At 39.7% G+C, this 12,724-nt stretch overlaps 1 protein-coding gene across 7 annotated transcripts in view; it reads left to right on the top strand.

The window, feature by feature from the left end:
• The first annotated feature begins 5 nt into the window (after positions 1-5).
• LOC111866703 (colorectal mutant cancer protein) overlaps positions 6-12,724 on the top strand; it is a 109,222-nt gene continuing 96,503 nt past the window's right edge. For 2 of the 7 annotated variants that reach the window (XM_023855894.2, XM_023855893.2), the window contains exon 1: positions 6-795. In XM_023855894.2, the coding sequence (XP_023711662.1) occupies positions 665-795 (131 nt within the window). In that variant the 5' untranslated portion in view covers positions 6-664. Of the gene's footprint in view, positions 796-11,616; positions 11,766-11,828; positions 11,847-12,724 lie in introns of those variants that run through there. The other 5 variants (XM_033752379.1, XM_023855895.2, XM_023855898.2 and 2 more) reach the window with 5 other exon arrangements.

Here is a 12,724-nt window from a genome sequence, read left to right as displayed (position 1 = left end):
TGTAGTTCTAGAAAACAGACAACAGATGACAATATTCACTACAATGACAAGGTCACCTCGCAAATAGATGACTAATTGTACTTTTGTATTTACAGAAAAGGAGAACGAAAGAAATGTATCATGTTTGAGCCGGTGTGGAAAGAAGCTGATAAAGTAATACAATATATGCCCACGGTAAAGAAGGTGTATGATGTATGTATAGAACGTATAGAAGGCCATGGAAAATGAAACCATGGGTTGACAGGGAGGTGTGGTATGTTAAAATGACCACTGTGCTGAATAATTAGTAGTAATATTGTTATGAGATTTATTTTTAAAACTGATACATAATTATAACTACAGCAGAACAAGCCTTGAGATTTTAAAGTAATGCCACAGAAGAGACTAATTTGATGTTGTGAAGCGAGTGTACAAATTTGAATAAAGCTGAATTGAAAATACAATTTAAAATAAGAAAAACAACTAACTGAATAAAATTCATAGTGACAACGTCAGTCCGAGTGCTCATGTGAGTTGAAAAGTTCAGCTCTTGTAGTGCGCCAAAAATATGTGCAAGTGAGGTTATGTGTGCCATATATGTTTGACATGCAAACATATGTGCAGCTTATGACACTAATAAAATCGGCAGAGACTTTTTAGTGGAAGAGTGTACTCTAGTGAGAAAATGGCAGATAATTTGGAGCAGCAGTCTGAGTTATTTGGAGGCAGCGAAGATGCAAGTTCTATGTGTGATGAAGAAAGAGTTAGAAAACTTTTCCAAGCTTGTGATGGGGATGGAGATGGATATATTGACAGGTATGTAAGTTTATATTTGACCTTCTATTACTGTTTTTAAGTTTTGATAATTATGGTACTAGTGATAAGTATTTTTTCAGTCCAGGTCTGTAAATATTTCTGAAAGAGATTTGCTTGTCAACATTATCTGCAGAAGTAAATAAATTTGTAGGTCCTGTTCTTGTGATTCAGAGTTTTTTTGAGTAGTGTTGGTTTGATTCAGTGCTTCAGACTTTGTGTATATCACCTGGTACTGTTATGGTGATTAAAATGTGGAGGCTGTGAAGAGGTGCATCTTTACAATAGAGTGATTAGATGCATTAGGTAAGTTAAAATAGTTTCTGATTGATTATTACTAGTAAGTATGACCAAGTTCTGCTGATGTGTTAGGAGGATTAGGTTGTGTACATTGGCTTATTGTCTTAACTTCCTTACTGTTACTAGCTAAATGCTGGGTTAGAGATGAAGCTTCCAGCTGTAAAACCAAAAATATGACAGTGGCTCTGTCAGGGCTGTCACACGCTTCAGTGGGTGATGATGGACAAGTATAGAGCAATGGTTATATGATAATTAGCAGGGAGAAACTGAAGAAAATATGCTCCAGTGCCATTTTTTTTTACCACACAGCTTGCATAAAGTTCCCTGGGATGGACCCAGAGGCCCTGAAATAAGTAGCTAGCATTTGAATGCCTGAACAATGACATGGCCCATGTTTGGTCAGGTACTTCAGTAAAATCGAAATGTAAGTGTAGCTATGTGTGGTCACAGTATTGTATGGTTGTTTTGGGATGGATTACACATTTAGCATTTATTGCAGTTGTAAGAAATGTATACAGAAGTTTTAAATTATTATTATTATTATTATTATTATTATTATTGAATTACATTCCATTAATCCATACAAGGTCAAATGACCTATAGGATATAGAAACTGTCATTATAAATATAAAACAATAGTATAAGAGTAAATCTCATATACATGTCATAAATCTTACAGTAGCCATCTGAAACAATTTTACATAGAATTAATACAAATTTGGTAATAAAAGTAAATTACAACTATTAACTAAACAATGTAAAGGTATTCATTGGGAAGTTGTTTTGTAAAATTCATGAATGCTACAAAATGTATGTTCAATGAGATAGTTTCTCAGTAAAGATTGAATTGCTTAATGTCTTTAGATAACAATTTAATATTCAAAGGTAACTGATTATAAATCTTACTTCCAGAGAACAGCACTCCTTTTTGTACTATTGATAAATTTGTAGAGGGTAAGTATAAATTATAATTATAGCGGGTATTAATATCATAATGTAAAGTAATTTTTATTCTTAATAACGAAAAGAAGTAAGGAAAAAGTATGTTGAGACTGGAGTGGCAATATTTGTAATGTTTTTGAACAAATCCCGACATGAATCAAATTTGCCTGATCCAGACATAACTCTTATGATTCTTTTTTGAATTTTAAAGAGACTCATAGTAAGGGGGGCATTACCCCAAAAATAATGTCATACTTCAGTATAGAATGTACATAAGAGTAGTAAATCATCTTTATTGAATGTAATGATATAAAGGGCTTTATTACCCTTATTGAAAAACAAGCCGTATTTAATCTTGATGATAACACAGTAATATTATTCTTCCAAGACAGGGTGCTATCAATATTTATTCCCAAAAATTTAGAGCATTTGATGTTAGTAATTAATGAGTTGGTTAATGTAATTTGGATTTCTATTTCTCTATGCTTGTTTAAAAAGAATTGTAAGAAATGTGTTTTATCACAGTTTAGAGTTAAAGAGTTCCTATTTCATTAAAAACTGAAATAATATTACTTTTAAATTCTTCAGGACTCAAATTAGATATAATAATAGTGGGACCCTCAACGTCTCACAACCCTATGGGCCTTCATGGCCTGTTACAGGGATAGCTTTACTTTTACTTTTTACTTTATTTGTGTCATCCATAAATAATATAGGTTGAGTTAATTTCTTTAAGGAAAATGGGAAATCATTTATGTAAATAAGAAATAATAGTGGTGCCAATATAGATCCCTGTGGAACTCCATGTTTCACCTGCTCCCATTTTGAAAATACTTTATTAAGTTTAATATCTTTCATAATTGTTCTTTGATATCTGTTTTCAAGGTATGATGTCATTAATTTGATTGCTGTACCTGAGATTCCATAAAAGGGATATCTTATGGGAAGAGGCTATTTTGGAGCTGCACCCACCCCTCTCGATCACTCTAGCTCTTGTCAGTTTATGCAGAAACTTCTCAGGATTGCTATATGGGCAGTACTTACATTCATCTACTTCTGAAAAGTGCTGTTTGCCAAACCTGTCTGTGTGAAAGACGTGTGTATTGCTCTCCCTACCTCTCCATCCCTTCAGACTCTGAGCTGTGTGTTCAGCACATCTGTGATTTCACGTATATTGCTTCATAGACAAACCTTCCGCTCATTGTCTCTTCCTGTTATGCCAGATTGCTGCTAGTGCCATACCTTCCGGTCAGCAGATGCGCTCTCAGCTTTGTCATGTAATGCAGTAAAACACCAAATCTGTAGCTTCAATGTAATTTATTTCCTAATTGAATTGTTATGCATCACTGAGTTTAGTATGAGAAAAGATAGAATTTTTATGTGTTCAGAATGATTAAGGGGGAAAAATGTTAAGTTTTCCCTGTGCTTAATAAAATAAGCACCACGTCATGAAGATACATGGGAGAGTAGAGTTATAGCTCTGTAATTCTTGACCTTTGCACTAGATGGAGGCGAATGGTCAGTTTCATCCCCCTGTTACTTTACCCCTGGGAATAGAGCCCCTTGTGCGTACTCTATAGGAAGCTCGGGGGCCTCAGGGCCAGTCTGGATGTGGGAGACAAAAGAAGAATCTCTTTCCCCTGCTGAGAATCGAACACCAGTTCCTCGGTCATCCAGCCCATAGCTTCTCGCTAAACTACCAGAGTTATCCCAGAATACTTACTTAAATTGAATAATAAATTTAGATGTTATGTCCAGAGCACTGAAATTTTATGTCTTTCTAGTCTGGAGCCACATTTGTAACTGTAGGGATTAATTTCAAGAATAATATAAGGCTTGGGTGCATTTTAACATTCACTTTAATGTGTTATGCTGAAACAGCTGAATCAGACTGGGTATTGTATTGAACTGAAACCTGAACTCAAGTTGGCTAGTCATCAAAATAATGTTCAAAGCCACGATTAACCTTTATCGGAACCAATTTTTATGAAGGAAACATTTAGTAAAATATATCTCAAATTTGGAGGGGGTGGGCACTATGCTCCAAGAGGGAAGGTCACGGGTTCGATTCCCGATGAGGTCATTGGTTTTTACGATTGACCTCATCCTTCCAGCCTCACTGTGGATCTTGGATTGACTCAGCCTCTGACAGAAATGAGTACCAGGAATCTTCCTGGCGATAAAGGAAGGCCGGCACATAAGGCTGACCTCACCACCATCTGTGATCCGATTGTCTAGAAAATGTGAGAGCCTCAACATCTCACAACCCTATGGGCTTGTTAAAAGGATAGCTTTACCTTTTTTTTTCTCTCTCTCAAATTTGAGGGTTTGATGGCGGTGACTGTGATGATTATTGTTTTCTGGGATTTTACATTCTGTAGTTTAGTATTTTATTATTATTATTATTATTATTATTATTATTATTAGAGGGGGTGGGTTTCCCCATGCACTTAGACCAGTTATTTGTCCATTGTGCTTCCCCTTTAATTTCTACTGTCGCCATACCCTACCGGTACGGGTGCGTGCTATCAACCCCGTTCAGCCAACGAGGTCGGCCGTCGGTACCTGATATTTCCCCCCTCTTCTACAGGCATTGGAAACTACTTGGGCGGGAAATTGTTGCCTAATTTTGCTCAGAGGTCTCCTAGAGACATGAGGAGCTTTTACGTGCCGTAAATCTATGACACGGGACCCACGGAGGACTTGTTCCATGAATTTTTCCGCCCTTAAAAATTCCACGACCTCCGCCGGGTTTGAACCCGCGTACCTTGAGTCATGAGGTGGGAACGTTACCCCTAGACTACGGAGGCCGCTCTGTAGTTTAGTAGATTGGTGCCAACATTTTGTAGGAATATGCTACCTCAATCTTCATGGTAGAAAATGTACAACTCCTAGGTTTTGTGTTGTTGCCACATATAAATTTAATTCATTTCGTTTTGTTTTGAGAGCCGCTTTGTTTACGGGCTTAATAGAACCTTTACATGTGTATTTATATGTTTTTTAAAAGATTCTGATAAAATTTGATATAAACATTTCTTTCTGTAAGAGTAATATCACATATGACTTTCAATCACATTCATTCAAGATCTTTATTACACAAGAGAGCCCCAGGACTTACTGACTGACCGTCAGTCGCAGTGTGACTTTGACTTTGACTAAAATTCAGTCCTCGGTACTTTGACTACGAGTCATTCAGTTCTCGGTAGGAGGTAGCCACGGGAAGTTCGTAGTAGTAGAAGAAGAAGTAGGCTTAACATGTGATTTGAAGACTTTATATGTGCTGTAGTGCAGTGATGTCTGGAGTGTGACAGTTATAGATCCTGTTTTAAAATCCGCTGCCAGGAAACGGATATGGAAAACTTTGCAGAGGAATAGCCATTATTGAGATCTGTTACCTAGCAACGATTAGTGTAAGCAGATATAGAAGACTTTATTTATGTGTTACAATTACAGTAATCTTGGAAGTGTTATAATTAATTGTAGTTACGTCCTGTAAGTGGTCATTAAATCCAGTTACCAATCCGAACCCCGTCTTTAGTCGACGATACACGCGACAATATTTTACGATATTTAATTGAATTCGGCTCCTAATAAATCCTTTTTATTTACGCCGAATTGAATTTTGGATTCAGAGGAAGCTTATTTTTGTTCTAATAATATAAAATACTACAATAAAGGTACCACTCAGCGGATTTGCCTAGCGGTAAAGCTCTAGACTCGCATTCGGGATTTACTTTTTCAAAATAAAGAAAGTGGGTCAATATTCCTGGGTTCCCTAACCCTACCCATGCCGGGGTCTTTGCTAGTTTTTTTTTTTTCGAATTCGAAATGTGCTTCATGTAACACACTAGTCTCCAATACCCGCAGTAATAGTAGATTCTTGACTTCTGGCCACAAGTCTTAAGGAGTAAAATGTAAAAACGCAATTTTCTCTCTTGTTTTGTATGGATATGGAACTTGGTCTCTCACATAAAACGAAGATCATAAGTTGAAAGTGTCAGAGAACAGCATTCTGAGGAAACTGTTTAACGTAAGTATAAATATATAACAAGAGGGTGGAGAAAAATTGAGAGCTTCATAATTGTAATTAGAATTTGGATGGATGCGATTGTGGCGTAATTTGAAGTGTTATCCTGACATTTCCCTGGAGGATTGAGGAAAACCATGAAAATTTCAACCAAGATAGTCTGTGCATCGGACGAGATTCGAACCGGCCACCTCCCCAACAGAAACGAGAACCTTTACCGATATGAAGCATACCGTCTTCTGGGATGTGGCGCCGTGTATATCTTTTGTGAACCGATGTTTCGGAGGCGATATGCTCCTCCGAAACGTCGGTTCACACAAGATCTACACCGCGCCATATCCTAGAAGACGGCATTCTTCATAGTCACCGCCGTGAAAACCTTAAATCTTACTTTACCGATTTAATCCGTTATAATTCTTAATAATCCAGCCATTGAACATTTAGTCCCTCGTTATAAGCTTCGGTGCCATAGGAAGCTGCGTTCAGGGCTGTTGCTTGTGTCTGAGTAACGTTAATTTTCTTGACAGTTCCCCTTTCATTTCTATCTCAGCATTTTATCATCCTTCCCCCTTTAATATGATAGCCGAGGGGGGGGGGATTACATGTAAGGGGCCTTTGCTCTCTTTCCGACCTTTTTATCTGACCACGTCCATTTGTTTGGGTTGTGTACAGTCCGGCAAAACAAACACTTCTTTCATTATGTTACTTGTAGTTCGTTATTTGGAGGGGCCTGGTTGTGAAATTTCAGCAGTGTTCGTTGATTTTAACCTTTCATCTGTTATAATATTTAAAACTCAGTTCATACCTCACACAGAACACTTCGCCTCCGTTGTCAAGACTAGTCGGTTAATGCTATTTAGGAAAATAATCACTCTTTGTTATGACAGTGTTACGAACATCTTACGTAAATACTCGTATATCCTGTGAGTAAAATGCAGAGTCAAAGCCTGTCGAACTCCCCGAAATAAATATATTGGAGATGTCTTGAGATTGCGTGTCAAACGGGTGTTACAAGGTGTGTAGAGAAAGTTTCTTCACTTTCTACAGTAACTTTGCTTTGACATAGGCATGGATAAACCTTCAAAGTTGCCATGGTAACTAGCAGAATTATTTAGACCAGTGATGCTCAGCCTTTTACACACACGCACAGAGGGGCCGATAATATTTTGAAAATCTGATGACCAGACAGTGGTGGATCAGCATTTTCTCTTGTCTAGCTGTGGGTCTCGTCCCCCCGATCAGCTCTAAAAATGAATTTGTTTCTGTTGTCGCGCCGCGTTTCCTAACGCGCAGATTAGCCACAAGATAAAGAGATGAAAAGTAGAATTTTAAGGGGAGATTGATTGTTATGACTTAATTATGTTGATCTAAAATTTTTGAGATGTGGGTTATCGTTTTCTCTGTGTCAGAGTGAGACTGCCAGAACTCCACAATCCAACTGACATGTATTGGATAGTACCTTGTTCGTATCTCGGCTGGAATTCCAACCACCTTGAGGTTTCTCTCAGTCTATGAAGGCAAAAATAACGGGCTAGTACTTCCAGTTAGCCGCTTACAGCGGCCGCGCGGCCTAAGGAGTGAAATGTCTTCGCTTGCTTGAACACTGGGGTCGTGTGTTCCAATCCCACTCAAGGCATGGATGCCTGTTTGTGCAGGTAGCGGCCTTGCGACGGGCTGATTCCCCTTCCAAGGAGTCCTACCGACTGTCTAATATTAAGAAACTGAAGTGAAACGAGCGTTTCACGGATGCTGTATGCTCCAAGTGGGAGCAACAGAAGAAGAAGGAGGAGGAGACGTACTTTCCAATTAATTATTCATCAGTCTTCCTACCATTCGACGCTACATAGTCTTAGATACTGACAGCGTCGTTAAATAAACAGTAAATAAATAAAGTAAATAATCCTTCTAAAGAATCAAACGCTTGGTCGTGATCTACTCTAAATGGTGTTGCGGAGTTCTCAAGAATTATTTGAAATATGGTCCTATTCACACCCAGTTTTGTGATTTTTTTCGTGGCTGCAGGAAGATTTTATTCCTTACAGAAGGTTGTCACCGTACAGCCTATTAGGGACGTGCAGAAATATGCGGAACTGAACTTTTTTTGAATGTACGAGAACGTTTCATAGCTTAGTGTAGATTTAGAGAGGTTGTAAAGTTATTTAGGTCGCTGCTGCCACCCTACAATCCGTTAAGAACCTACAACAGTGTTCAGGACTTCATTTTTAGCTGACCGGCAGAGCTAGTGGTAGGTCGCACGAATTTATATATCTGTTTAGTTTTTTAATGCTAGTGGGGTGGGACTAAGTCCCTTGTACTGCGGCCACTTCTGGCCTATTGTATTAGACCCAGATGATAGGTGAGGGTGATTGTGGAGCAATTGGCGGAATGAAGATTGGCAGGGGAAACTGAAGTACTTGGAGAAAACCTGCCCCAGCGCCACTTTGTCCACCACAAATCCCACTTGACCTGACCCGGGATCGAACCCGGGCCGCCGCGGTGGGAAGCCAGCGACTAACCGCTTGAGCTATGACGCGGCCTATATCTGTTTAAGTGAGGGCTCAGCATCAGAAAATATGAGAACTCGTAACGTAACGTATTTAGTGTTCGCCATCGAAAGCATTGTCCAACTTTTTGCCATAGCCTTTATGTGCCATATCTTGTCTTTTAGAGTTACGAATTGCAAGCACTGTTTTATGTGATGAAGATCGGCTACATTTGGCTTGGTGTTGGGCATTATAACTTCGAACATTTTTTATTTAAAAATACATAACATTTCAAGAGGAATATACTGTATATTGTCACGTGATTATGACTAAAGACGAGGTTTGGATTTGTAACTGGATTTATTGGACACTTACACTCGTAATTACAAATAACTCTGAAAATCCCACTGAGTTACACTCTCGAAAGATCACTGTAATTACAGCACACATAAAATCTCAGTCATCACTAGCCGTTGCTTGGTAATGGCTTCCAACGGTGGACGTTCATCTTCCTCTGAGTTCCCGAACTGTCTCCGGCCTCAGCTACCAGCTTCTCTCATCTCACAACTGCAACTCTCAACTATTCAACCAACAACTCAAAGTCAAAGTTATGGTACGACCGACGGTCAGTTGGCCAGTCTTTCTCGGTGTCTGTGGCCCAAGACCATTTTTTTTACTGTCAGAAAGTTATGGGTTTGTTGATGTGGGGCAACCTCTCTGACGAGAGGACGGGTCTGCCGTTTACAAATGCTGCTGGTTCTCGCCAGCGCAGTGATTCTGGGATCCGAGTCCCGCTGAACTCATGACCGTATTTTACTGTCTCAGATTCGAGACTCCCCAAACCTGGAAGGCCCGGTCTCTGTATTTATATCCCCCAGGGACAGGGTGGCCCCTCAGGTACTGGGTTCGCTTTTCGTCTCCTCCCACGACTCGCAGGGCGATGGGGGAGATATTCAGAGGCGGGTTCGAATACCTTCACCGCAGTCCTGCGAGTTGCCGGGAAGACAACGTGTCCGCAACGGTTGTTGTACTGTCGCCTGTTTACACAGCTGTTATTTGGTATTGGCTGTGCATGTCGCAATATTATGTAACGTGCATGTGACTTGGGTCGCAGTGTGTGGGCAACGAGCCATATTTTGAATGAGAAAGCAAGTGGCAGCAAGTTATATGCAGACTGTGCATGTGTGTGGGTCGTGATGTCATGTGTGACTAACTCTGTACGCTATAATGGAGATATGGCCAGCATATGCGTTGCTAATGATACGATGGTTTTTATGTTATATTCCGGTTTCCCTACTTCGTTTTGAGTGTCAGCAACATCCTTGTGGACTTCCGGCGGTTCCTCTAGTCGGATACTTATTCTGAGACGAGATTATCTTCGTATACGTACCAGACATGGGCAAGCCAGGCACATGCCTTCCTTCATGCATTTTTCTTTGGTGGGGGGACATTGAAGTTGAAAAAGGAAAGAAATATACAAAATATTAGTAATAACAAATCAAATTTATATACAGGATGAAGAATTCCGTCATCTGGGATGTAGCGCCGTGTAGATCTTGTGTGAACCGACGTTCCTCCGAAACGTCGGTTCATACCAGATCTACACGGCGCTACACCCCAGAAGACGGCAGTCTTCATAGTCACCGACGTGGAAACCTAATCTTACCCGTATATACGGGTTGTCCTAGGAGGAAAGGTTAATATTCTGGGAGGTCATAGTATCCGTCATTCCTATTCCGAACGGTTTCCGAGATAGAGCTGTTTCACTTTACAGTACACTGTACACCCGAGCAAGACGCCACGTCCTCACACGAGTTGCAAAGTGCATTGATGTTGACGGTGGAATTTTCGAAAATGTATTATGCTAGGTAAACTGTACCAACTTTGTCACTTGAACAACAGCACGTAATATCTCTTTATCAGCAATTTTGGAAATGTACAGTGAAATAGCTCTATCTCGGAAACCGTTCGGAATAGGACACATGTACATATACATTTTTTTGCTTAGAATGACCGAAACTGTGATCTCCCAGAATATTGACCTTTGTATCTGTTAATATTCTTCCTTCCGGAATACTCTAGGTTGGTCAGTAAGCATAATCGGAAACAGGTTAAACGTGAGTTTATAAGAAAATTTTCTGGATGCCTCCCCCTTTCCCTTCCTGGGGAAAAAAAATATCTACCCGTGATCACAGAAATTACTGTTTTCAAGTTCTTGTCTGTCGTATTTGTATAGCCGAAGAAGGTTTATGTTAACTTTTAGGGACCACAGGCCACAGTTGCCTCATATTCGAAATGTCTAGGGTTCAAATCTCGGTTTGGAGACCGACTATCCTGACAAGTATTTGGTGGTTTTCCTCAGATTCTGTGGACAAATGCTAGGATAGTACTTCAGATTATTTCACTACCGATTCCTTATATTTTCTAATTCATTATGCGCTAATTGTCCTACCATTCGACGCGTACACTGAGCTACACAAGGGGCCTTTTTTTTTCTAAGCAGCATTGACAATTTCTTTATACTGGAGACTCAGTGTTTTCTACGAGGTAGAAACTTAATTTTTAAATATTATTTAGGTGAAATTGTCACGCTTCCAATGGAACTGAAATATACCCCCGCTTAACTCTTTTCCTCCTCAAATAACGTTAAGAAAGTCTACTGCTCAACGCTTTACCCTCTTTCCAACCCTGTTTACAAGAAGGACGAGTGGTATCTGGTCTTTAAAACCTGTAACTACTATATAGATTTTGAGGTTCTCACAGCGGTGGTCATGAAAAATTCTGTATTCTGGGATGTAGCATCGTGTAGTCCGTTGACTTTCAACGGACTACACGGTTCTAAATCCCAGAAGATACAACTCTTTGTAAACTTTCCCGTTTCCTCCCGTAAAATATACTCTCTCCCTATTCCCTCTCCCCTCTTCACTGTGTCTTCTCTCTGTCCGCTGTGTCACTCTTCTTTCAGGCTTCCACGTGTTAAGTAGCCTATATTCATGTAGACACCACAGAACATGAATGTGGAATAAGCACCACATTCCGCGGCGCACTGTATCATTGCTGCTTTATTTATACCACTTGTAGCCTCCCATGTTCTGGATCACCAGTGATGAGTCGTCCAGTATTGTCACGTGCCGACAGCAAGATAGAACTGTGACAGTGTTGCTTGGTGAACGAGTGCGTAACGGGAGGATACGGCGTGAAATGTGAAGTGTTTGCGGAATGTAACCTTAGTCACAGATTTTTATAACTTTCACATATAAAATCTACATGTATAGTGATAGAAGGCCGTTAAAATAAAATTTGTGCGTTATGTTTCAATCCGAAAGCAAATCTTCGATTCAGTTAAAAGCTATCCCTGTAACAGGCCGTGGAGGCCCATAGGGTTGTGAGACAACGAGGCTCCCACATTTTCTGGACATTCGGCTCACAGATGGCGGTGAAGTAAATCATCGATTCAGTACGTTCCGTATCGTTCATTCGAAGAAATCATACAAGTGACATTGCAGCGTCCATCATGTTACATGATATGAATGGCTGTTCAGCTTTGGAAAACGATACGCTTCTGTATTTGCAGTGTTTAACCGGAATAATTCGCACGATTAGCACCTAGGCTACGAGCTTGGCAACCGTGGGACAGGGGTTCAATTCGCATCAGGGTGCTAGAGATTTTTCTTTTCTCCATAGCTTCCAGACCGGCTTTACGGTCTTTATATGTCCTAGTCAGTTGATACCAGGGTCTCTTTCCCCGGGGTAAACCGACAGGATCATGAAATTGACCACAAACCATCTGGTGTCGAGGCTAATAGTGGTGGAGACAGATCTCTACTCCCCCGTACTTTCTCATTACGTAGTGTTTAATTAAGCACAAGGACAACTTTGCTTTTTTAAATTTGCAATGTTTAAATATATCAAGGATGTTTATCAATTTTCGAGATACGCAGTACAAGAACGTTTTTGTCTAGTACATCTTCCTGAATTCATAATTTTTGCTTCGCTCTGTCTGTTTTAATTTTTATAAGGGAAAATACTTGAGTCTGTATTTGAATTGTGCAGAACTACTCGTAATATAATATATTTATCATTTCTGTATTCATTTGTGTAATATTCACAGGTTTAAGGTGATTTTGGCAGCAAATGTTTGTTTCTTTGAAAAAGGGAGTAGCACTAAACACATTCTTAA

This window comes from Cryptotermes secundus, unplaced genomic scaffold (genome assembly GCF_002891405.2).
Source record: "Cryptotermes secundus unplaced genomic scaffold, Csec_1.0 scaffold66, whole genome shotgun sequence".
Classification (NCBI taxonomy): domain Eukaryota; kingdom Metazoa; phylum Arthropoda; class Insecta; order Blattodea; family Kalotermitidae; genus Cryptotermes; species Cryptotermes secundus.
The sequence above is the reverse complement of the archived record's forward strand: the minus strand, read 5'-3'. Positions and strand labels throughout refer to the sequence as shown.